Genomic DNA, 10419 nt, shown 5'->3' with positions numbered 1-10419 from the left:
CAATTGCTCCAGGACAGTGTGCAGAGCCAAGGGGGGATGGACGGGTGCACCCTTAGGCAACCCTGGGAGGGCACCTAAAGATTAGAGTCGGGAGCAGGACTCGGAAAGGCCGGGTCCTGGGAACCCGCGGGGCAAAGTGAAGGCGGGGACGAGGAGGTCCAGCACGTGTCCGAGTCCCCAGAGCATCCCTTAGCTCTGCCCTAGGTGACCCTTCGGGGGGGCTGGTCCAGAGCATCCCTTAGCTCTGCCCTAGGTGACCCTTCCGGGGCGGCTGGTCCAGAGCATCCCTTAGCTCTGCCCTAGGTGACCCTTCGGGGGGGCTGGTCCAGAGCATCCCTTAGCTCTGCCCTAGGTGACCCTTCGGGGGGGCTGGTCCAGAGCATACCTTAGCTCTGCCCTAGGTGACCCTTCGGGGGGGCTGGTCCAGAGCATCCTTTAGCTCTGCCCTAGGTGACCCTTCGGGGGGGCTGGTCCAGAGCATCCCTTAGCTCTGCCCTAGGGGACCCTTCCGGGGCGGCTGGTCCAGAGCATCCCTTAGCTCTGCCCTAGGTGGCCTTTCCGCGGCAGCTGGGGGTGCAGGCGGGAGCCCCGCCGCAATCAGTCGAAACAGCCAAGACGAGTAACAGGAATGAATAAATCATGCGCTGCGCCCTCATCTGCCCTGGGAATTGCCAAGGCCAACGTCGGAGCCGGTGCGGAGGAAGGGCCTTCCCGACCAGCTCTGGATGCCGCCTGGGCCGCCTGGGCAGCCCGTCAGCCGCGCAGCAGGCTCAGGTAGGCGCGGCTCCAAGGTCAGGGTCACCTCGGGCCTCCCGGCAAACCCGTCACCTTGACGACCGACGGGGGGAAGGAGGGGAGACCGGAAGGGGCGGGCGCGTGCGGACCGTCTCGCGATATCTGGCAGGCCGGCGCCGGCCTTCCGGGCCTGGAAGCGGCGGCCGGCTCTCGCGAGACTTGCCGGGAGTCGGAGCGCGCGGGGCCCGACCTTAAGGGAAGCGGGAGCCGCGGGTGGGGAACATGTCGGATTCGGAGCTCGGCAGGAAGTGGGACCGGTGCATGGCGGATGCGGTCGTGAAGATAGGTAAGGGGCCTCCCGCCTCGCGCCGAGCGGCCGGCTCCGGGCCCCGCAGGCCTGGCGGGGTTGGAGGGGGAGCCCCCGGGGGAGGGCGGGCCGACCGGCCTGCTGCAGCCCCGGGGCGCGGGCGCGGGCGCGGGCGCGGGCGGGCTGGCAGGTGGCTCAGGGCTGCGGAGCTGCTCGGGCAGCGGGCGGCCTGCGGGGCGCAGCCGGTGCCCTCCCCGCCGCCGCATGTCCCCGGGCGGGGCGTGGAGCCCGGTCAGGGGGCACCGAGCTCGCCGGCTGAAGCCAGCGCCGTCCCGGGAAGGTCACGGGGAGCCGCCTGTGGACGCCGCCGGGCCCCGGCGAGCGTGGCTGTCAGTCCCGAGTCGCATCCCGACCGCCTGGCGCCAGCGTCGTCCGCGGCCTTGAGACCGGAGACCTCCAGATCGGGGATGAGAACTGCCCCGGGAAGTAAGACTCTGGACACTTTTGGGGGCGGGATGGGGCGGGGTGTCCCTGGGGTAACTCCCGCGGAGCCTGCAACACGTGCTCAGTGACGACACAGATTATGACGTCACTGCCCCGTCCTAAGGGCCGCACGCCGTGCTAGGTGTGCGACGCATGACGTCAGCTCCCGCAGGCGGTGACGCGAGAGGTGAACGGATGCGTCCAGGGTCGGGTACGTGACAGAGTCGCTCGTGCCTGGCAGAGTTGGAAATTTGAACTCAGGTTTTCTGGCCTCAGGTCCCACGCTTTTTTTCTTTGAGGACTGGCTCTTGTTATCCAAATTTTTTTTTTTTTTTTTTTTTTTTTTGCATGGGAAACTTGAATATTGAAGAGGACTTAGGATTGTGCCCTTTGGGTGACAGGGTTGGAAGGGAATTAAGATGGGGAGCACCGTGAGAGCAGAGATGCTTTGTGGTCTATTCACTGCTGTATCTCTAGGCCTTTTCTCGGTTTTCTTGTGCTTAAAAAAGTTGTTGAGAAGGAGTTAATAAGGGGAGTACTTACTTGACAGCCAAGGCTTGACAGCCTTGAATTTGCTTGATTTGGGGCAAGTTGTTGGATCCCTCTGTCCTTCTGTCTCATTTGTAAATTGACAGTAGCCAATGTTACTATCTCACAGAGTTGTTAGGATTATGAGTTAGTATAAGTAAAGGCTTGGGTATGAATCATTTATTAAGAATGGGTTATTCTAAAAAAAAAAAAAAAAAAAGAATGAGGTATTCTAAAAAAAAAAAAACAAAAAAAGGGTTACTCTGGGCAACCCGGGTGGCTCAGCGGTTTAGTGCTGCCTTGGCCCAGGGTGTGATCTTGGAGACCCGGGATCCAGTCCCACGTCGGGCTCCTTGCATGGAGCCTGCTTCTCCCTCTGCCTGTGTCTCTGCCTCTCTCTCTGTGTCTCTCATGGATAATAATAATAATAATAAAAAGAATGGGTTATTCTGTAAGTGAGCCAAGAAATACAATTTTTGTTATTGTAAACAGCTCACATTTAACATGTAGATATTAAATGACCACAGTAAGTACTAAGCAGCGTGATGGCAGTAAAGAGTGGGAGGCAGACGGCTGACTTTGAAGTCACCTCTCTGGCACTTCACCCCTGTCCTCGCTAGTTTTGTATCTTTGCGTAGGCTCCCTTCCCTCACTATGAAATGGAGCTAAAAAGATTTACCTAGGGCACCTGGGTGGCTCAGTGGTTGAGCGTCTGCCTTTGGCTTGGGTTATGGTCCTGGGGTCCCAGGATCGAATCCCACATCGGGCTCCCCACTGGTTCTCCCTCTGCCTGTGTCTCTGTTTCTCTGTCTCTCGTGAATAAATAAATAAAATCTTAAAAAAAAAAAAAAGATTTACCTAAAATGATTAGGAAGATTGAAGGATAGTAAAAGTACATAGGATACTGAGCACAGTGCCTGGCACTTACATAGTCAACAAATGGTGGTCGTGATAATTGTTGACGTTAATATTTTGTGCCACTGGGGATCACCTGAGGCAGTGAGTAGCGTCGCTGTCATACGTGAGTGGGACATTGGTGTGGGGGTAACACACAAGAGAAATAATTAAATGAGGCACAGTGATACAGGATTACAGGTAAAAGTTGAAATGAGTGATGCAGGCTCTTTCTGCAGTAGAGCTGTTATGAGTCCAGTCAGTCCCTCAGTGATGGGCTGAGGTCATCCAGTGAGTTTGCAAGGAAAATGGGCCTTCATCTGACCTCTGGAGAATGACTTGGACATGGATGGTCACGGAGGGCGGGAGAACTGGAACAGAGGCCAGGTGAACTTTTGTAGAGCAGGAGATTGAAGCACAGAGACGTTAAGAAGCTAGATGTGTTGGAGCAGGAGTTAGAATCAGGCATTCTAAGTCCAACACCCCTCCTCCCTGAAGGAGGCTGGTTTGGGTGGAGTCAGAATTGTGAAATGTCTGAGAGAAATTCCACTTTATCTTAAAGGCTTTTGAGTTGCCTTTGGATTTTTTATTTACATGCACGGTGCATATTCAACACGGCTGTCTTAAAAGATCTATTACTTTCTGCTTCTCGGGCTCATTAGGTCTAGGCTGGTGGAGAATCATGGGATGGTTTTAAGCAACAAATATTTATTGCATTCTGGGCCAGTCAGTGGGCAAATAGAGAAGCAGAAGGCATTTCACTTCCCTCAACGGGGAATTGATGTGATATAAATGGAATTTTGGTATGATTGTTCTGGCAGTGTTTTATACAGAACAGGTCAGGAGTCGAGGCCAGCGGTGCTGTGAATGTGAAGTGATGAAAGCCTGCTCTGTTAGACCAGAGAGGAATGGGTGTACTTGAGAAACGTCCAAGTTCGTTCCCCATTTATAAAACGGAGATAGTAATTCCCACCTCCTAGGCTAGAACAGTGCCAAGTTCATAGTAGGAACTCAATAAATGCTATTTTCTTCATCTTTCTCTCCAACTGGTTAACTTTGCCTCATTCCATTTCTTACAAAGATGACTCTAAGGTTAGAATGTGGTTAAGGGGGGGCGCCTAGGTGGCTCAGTCAGTTAGGCATCTGCCTTTGGCTCTGGTCACGATCCCAGGGTCCTGGAATCAAGTCTGGCATCGGGCTCCCTGCTCTGGTCTGCTTTTCCCTCTCCCTCTGCTCCTGCTCTCTAGCTCTCATTAAAAAAAAAAAAAAAAAAAAAAATAGGGATCCGTGGGTGGTGCAGAGGTTTAGCGCCTGCCTTTGGCCCAGGGCGCGATCCTGGAGACCTGGGATCGAATCCCACGTTGGGCTCTCAGTGCATGGAGCCTGCTTCTCCCTCTGCCTGTGTCTCTGCCTCTCTCTCTCTCTCTCTCTCTGTGTGACTATCATAAATAAATAAAAATTAAAAAAAATAAAAATAAATAAGTATGTATGTATATATATGGTTAAGGGGTGATTCACTGATGGGAACTGGACCCAAAACAAGAGGGGTGTGTGTGTATACCTCATTTATCTGAAGTAATGAAATTCTAGAAACTGACCATGGGGGGATGGCGGGAGAACAATGCGAACAATGATCATGACTTTGGTTGCTTTTCTGCTTACATGGTTGAATTGTTTGAGAACGATAATGCAGTTGAGTAGGGGGTTTTAATTTTGCTGGAGAAACTGAGTTCAGATTTGGAGGACATTGTCCGGTTAGTAGTGAGCTTAGAGAAAGTGCTTAAAATCGATGAAGCACAGATGCGTTACTTGGGGAGTCTTTGGTCTGAGAGGTCTTTGAGTTGGTGAAGACAAGCACATTCTATAGTGAGCGTATTGGGCCCAATTCCCGGAATCGGTGAGGTTATGGGGACTCTTCAAACCTCCTTGGCTGCTTGCTGCCCTGTCCTTCAGGAAGGAGGTGGAGACTCAGAGTGGCAGCCTGCCAGAAGATAGAGGTTTTGTAGAAGATGTAGGCGAGGAAGAAGGGGCCAGTGCAGGCTTTCAGCTCCATATTGGGAATTTCATGCTCTGGCTTGACAGAGACTGAAGGGAAGCCAGGGTGAATGGACAGCTCCCTTTGTGAGCACTTCTCTGTGTGTTTGGCTGCCTTAAATGTGAAGTGTTTTTGTTCTTCTCCCACTGGTTTGCTGAAAAATGTCTATTTTCATTGCTCACGTTTAGCCTAGATGTAGTACAGCCGAGTTAAAGAGCATATAAGCTTGTACTTTAGACAGTAGTTCTTTCTTTCTTTCTTTCTTTTTTTTTTTAAGATTTTATTTATTTATTCAGGAGAGACACACAGAGAGAGGCAGAGACACAGGGAGAGGGAGAAGCAGGCTTCATGCGGGGGGGCCCCGATGCGGGACTCCATCCCGGGACTCCAGGATCATGCTCTGGGCTGAAGGGAGGCAGTAAACCACTGAGCCACCCAGTCATCCCCTAGACTTTAAAAAAACATAAAAGCAACTGCTTTTCATGGATCTCTTACTCTGAAGCTTGAGCAATGTCTCAACAGAAAATTCTATGATTTTGTCCTATAGGAAGAGCTACGTTTATTCATGAATACCCTCCGCTGTCATAAGACAAGCAGTTTTATTTTCCTTGTTAATTTTGGTTTTAAAATATCAGTTTATTTTGTGTGTAATAGGAGCGTGGTAGGATAGGTGGTTTCTAATAGTTTGACCTAATATATCGAGCCCATGAATCAAACAAAAGAAAACAAAACACATGCCTCCCTGTAATAGGCACAATAGGCCATTGTTCCTTACACATCTGTTTCTCTCTTTCAGCTCCTGTTCCTTTCTTTTCCTTTCTCCCCCTCACATTTTTGCCCTTTTCTTTGGCCCGTGTTGTTCCTGCCACTCATGTGCATTGCCTACTTCCTCTGTAAAGTTTGAGATTAATGTATCTTTTTCTTAAAATAAACTTGTTAGCATTGAATAAGTTCCTAGGTGTCCTGTTTATACTCCATGACGTCCCTAATTTTTCTCAGTAGCACATATCACCATCTGAAATCTGTGATTTGTTTCTTTATGTGATTGTCCCTCCTCACTAGAATGTGAACTCAATGAGACCCAGAAACTTTTTTTGTTCACTGTTGATCCCCTAACCCCTGGCATAGAGGAAGCATACAGTGATTACTATTAAATGAATGATATGTATTGCCGAGAATTTTGCAAATTACATTCTCTGCCCATATTTCCTCCTCAGTGTGTGTTTTTATTAACCAAATGAATTAGCATTTTTTATTTTAAAAATTATTTTTATTTATTTTTGAATTAGCATTTAAATTAAAAAGTCAAGTAAGGGGACGCCTGAGTGGCTCAATGGTTGAGCCTCTGCCTTAGGCCCAGGGCTTGATCCCAGGGTCCTAGGATGAGTCCCACATCGGGCTCTCTGCAGGGAGCCTGCTTCTCCCTCTGCCTGTGTCTCTGCCTCCCTGTGTGTCTCTTTAAAAAATAAACTCTTAAAAATAAATAAACTCTAAAAAAAAAAATAAAAAAAGTCAAGTAAGGTAGATTTCATGTGAATTTCTGCCAGTTCACATGTTTGATCATGTGTCCCTGTAATCTTGGGACTTTTACCAACTTTTTATTTCATCTGGGAATGTGAATTATTGTCAGATCTTCATAATAAAGTAGTATTAGAAATGTCTGGGAGTAGTCCGCTAAGAAACATGAACCAGAGAGCACTTTTGTATTTAAACAAGTAAAGGCTGATGTTGGTTTAAGCAGTAGTGCCAAAGCCTTATTGCAGGAAATTAAAAAGGAGTGAGGAATATTACATTTTATGAATGGCATGTTCCGTTAGTTTTTATGGGAATGCGTCATTAATGGTTTTTTGCTAATTTTATGGATTTATTTTTAAGGTTTATCAGATTTTTTTGAATGCTCTGGTTCTCTTTTTGCACTCTGTTCATGGGCTGGGCCGTTCGCTTCCCTTGTACATAGCGAGTAATTTGTCTCATGTGTACCCACATGAATCAATCACATCTTCTTGTTAATGAGAATAGAAGGCATAGCTATCATGCCAAAATAGAGGGCTTAAAAGCTCTGAGCAGAGCTGGTGCCCTCAGCTTGTGCTCATCACTCTGGACTGGATGGGCAGTTATATCTATTTTCTGTTTACCTGGGAAAATAATTCAGGAGATGAGAAAAACCCAGCCCGGAGACTTAGGGAGATGCTTCCTTGGGATAGGAGGATCTCTAAACTCTGCACGTGTGGGTCATGGAAGTACTGCCATTGCCCCCAGAGCCTTGTTATAACTCACTCTTGAATGCTGGAGATCTGTGCTGCCCGGCTGTGACCTCATGACCAAGTTGATGTCTGTGTGACCGTGGTCCAGGCCTCAGAGTTGCAGATGTGCCTGAGGAGGCTCTGAGGAAAATCCAATTCCAGGATTCATAATGTGACTTGTAAAGTTGGACCATGGATTGGGTCCTTCTTCCCCTCTTCCCCACATTTCACTCCCACTGTGAGGCCAGAATACCAATATCTAGTCTCACTAACCTGTGAGTTGGTTAGGAGATCTAGAAGAGGGGAAGGAGATGCTGTTGTGGTTGGGCTAGGGGTTGCCCAAAACTGCGGTGCTTTCCTGGAAAAGCCTGTCCCTGCCAGCCAGATGTATTCAGCACAGGTGCGTTTTTCATTTTCTTAGTAACAGGGAAAATTACAGGCCGTGGACATTGGGAAGCAGCCCTAGAAAGTGTGCTGTTCAGTGGACTATGGGGCATTCCTGGTCCTTTCCTTTTCTGAGGTTCAGTTTATAGAGTGTACAACTCTTGATCTCTGGGTCCTGAGTTTGAGCCCCACATTGGGAGTAGAGTTCACTTGAAAGAAAGAAAAAAGGTATCAAAAGTGTCTCTCTGTGCCTCATTTTCCTCATCTATAGAATGGTGGTACCTTCCTCCGGGGTTGTTACAAGTAAGGGTAAAATGAGATACTCTCTCTACAGCAGTTAGGATATTACCTGTACTTGATAATTATTAGCTGCAGGCATGTGAATGAAGGATAGCAGTCATAAGTTAAAATAATTGTCACATTTGCTTTTATCTTGTTGTTGCGGGTAGTATGGAAGCCCGATGATCAGTATTCCAGTTATGTATGTAATAGTAACCATTAATGTATACTTCCCCAAACAATTTAGTGCCAGGCATTGTGGGAAGCCTGGGGGTGCAGTGCACAGATAATAGGCACTGGCCTTACCCCGAGGGGCTTACCTTCTGGGGAATGTGCCAAGAAGGTGGTGACATTGGAGTTCCACCTTGGAGCATACGTCGGCATTTAGTAGGTGGACCAGGTGGAGGACTGCATTCTAGGCCTTGGAAACTGTCCGGGCGGTGTCCCAGAGGACAGAGAGGCTTTTTGGCTTCTGCAGAGAACGAGGCTAGTGGCTGCCGTTTATCGAGCACTTAGCTTGTGCTGCCAGATACTGGCGTTTTACGTTACATTTTATGTACGTCATTGCATTTAAGCCTCATAGTCTTATGGGTTACTTCCCACCTCTTCTCCACATTTTTTTTTTTTTTTTTTTTAAGATTCCACCTATTTATTCATGAGAGACACAGTTAGAGACAGGCAGAAGGAAAAGCAGGCTCCATGCAGGGAGCCTGTGGGACTCGATCCCAGGTCTTCAGTATCAGGCCCCGGGCTGAAGGCGGCGCTAAACCTCTAAGCCACCCGGCCTGCCCAAATAAATGAAATCTTAAAAAATACGCATAACAAAACTTACCATCTGACCCATTTAAAAATGTGCAGGTAAATGATAGTACATTTGTAAGGATTATTGCTACCTTCTATCACCAGAACTCTTCATCTTGTAAAATTGAAACTGTACCCATTTAACACTTACTCTCCATTCCTACATCCTGGCAGCCTCTGGCAACCTCGGTTCTACTTTCTGTCTCTGATTTTGACCCTTCTAAGTGCCTCCTGTAAGTAGAATCATACCGCACTTGTCTTTCTGAAACTGGCTTATTTCACTTTGTGTGATGCCCTCAATGTTCATCCGTGTCATAGCATCAGAATTTCCTTCTTTTTAACTCTTAATATTCCACTGTGGGTGTGGGTGTGTGTAACACATTTTGCTTATTCATGGACAGTATTCATGGACATTCATGGACACTATTGTGAATAATGCTGCTGTGAACATGGGTATACGACTATCTTTTGGAGACCTGCTGTCAGTTCTTTTGGGATATACCCAGAAGCGGCATTGGTGGATCATATTGTAATTCTATTTTTAACGTTTTGAAGATCTGCCACGCTGTTTTCCACAGCTGCTGGGCCATTTTACATTCCTACCTGGAGTGCACCAGGGTCCCATTACTTCACCTCTCACTAATACTTGTTATTTCCTTCCTTTTTTTGATAGTAGCCATCCTAATGGATGTAAGCTACTATCACATCGTAGTTTAGATTTGCATTTCCTTAATGATTAGTGATGTTGAACTTCCTTTCATGTGCTCACTGGCCATTTGTATATCTTCTTTGGAAAAATGTCCGCTTGAGTCCTTTGTCTATTTTTGAATTGGTTTATTGTTGTGTTTTAGGAGTTCTCTGTATATCTGGATATTAACCCTTGTCAAATATATGTTTGCAAATATTTTCTTCCATTATGTGGATGTCTTTTTTTATTCTGTTGACATTGTCTTTAATGCACAAAATTTAAATCTTTTTGTGGTTTATCCATTTTTCCCCTGCAGTTGTGGCATCCACTGTGTGGGTTTTCCACACCAAGCAATTCTCTGCCAGCAGCTGAGTGTCTTCTAATTCAGTTCAGTACACTAACTGGAGTTAGCATAGACCCTACAGGTTAAGGGCTCAGTCACATAATACTGCCACCCACTTTAGATACCAATCACAAGTCCAGATTCTTACCTCTGCTTCTGACTTGCTGGGTATGAACCTGAGGTTCCCATGGCTCCCTCCTAGGGCTTGGGAATTTGCTAGAATGGCTCACAGGACTCAGGGAAATAGTTTACTTACTAGATTCCCAGTTTATCACTGAGGATATTAAAGAATATGAATGGGGCACCTGGGGGGCTCAGTGGTTGAGTATCTGCCTTTGGCTCAGATCATGATCCCGGCATCCTGGGATCAAGTCCCATGTCAGGCTCCCCATAGGAAGCCTGCTTCTCCTTCTGCCTAGGTCTTCTTTTCTCTCTGTGTGTCTCTCATGAATAAATAAATAATATCTTAAAAAAAAAAAAGAATATGAACGGACAGCCAGATGAAGAGACACACACTGAGGACCTGAAGGGGCCCAAATGCAGGTGCTTCTGTTTCTGTTTAGTAGGGGTGTGCAACCCTCCTGGCACATGTTCACTGACCTGGAAGTTCTCAAAGTTTTCAGAACCCACACGGGGATTTTTATGGAAGCTTCATCATGGAGGCACAATCAGTCATTAAGTCAGCTTCCAGCCCCTCTC

The 10419-nt window shown here is 47.5% G+C and overlaps 2 protein-coding genes across 2 annotated transcripts in view; both read left to right on the top strand.

Moving 5' to 3' along the window:
- The first annotated feature begins 946 nt into the window (after window positions 1-946).
- MICOS10 (mitochondrial contact site and cristae organizing system subunit 10) overlaps window positions 947-10419 on the top strand; it is a 33580-nt gene continuing 24107 nt past the window's right edge. The window contains exon 1 of the mRNA XM_026012052.2: window positions 947-1081. Coding sequence (XP_025867837.1) covers window positions 1018-1081 — 64 coding nt within the window. The 5' untranslated portion in view covers window positions 947-1017. The remainder of the gene's footprint in view (window positions 1082-10419) is intronic.
- The window catches only part of NBL1 (NBL1, DAN family BMP antagonist), a 62231-nt gene continuing 52765 nt past the window's right edge, over window positions 954-10419 (top strand). Inside the window, exon 1 of the mRNA XM_072751004.1 lies at window positions 954-1081. The gene's annotated coding sequence lies outside the window, so the exon portion shown is untranslated. The remainder of the gene's footprint in view (window positions 1082-10419) is intronic.

Source organism: Vulpes vulpes, chromosome 2, assembly GCF_048418805.1.
Source record: "Vulpes vulpes isolate BD-2025 chromosome 2, VulVul3, whole genome shotgun sequence".
Taxonomy (NCBI): Eukaryota; Metazoa; Chordata; class Mammalia; order Carnivora; family Canidae; genus Vulpes; species Vulpes vulpes.
This window is presented reverse-complemented; position numbering and strand designations above follow the sequence as displayed.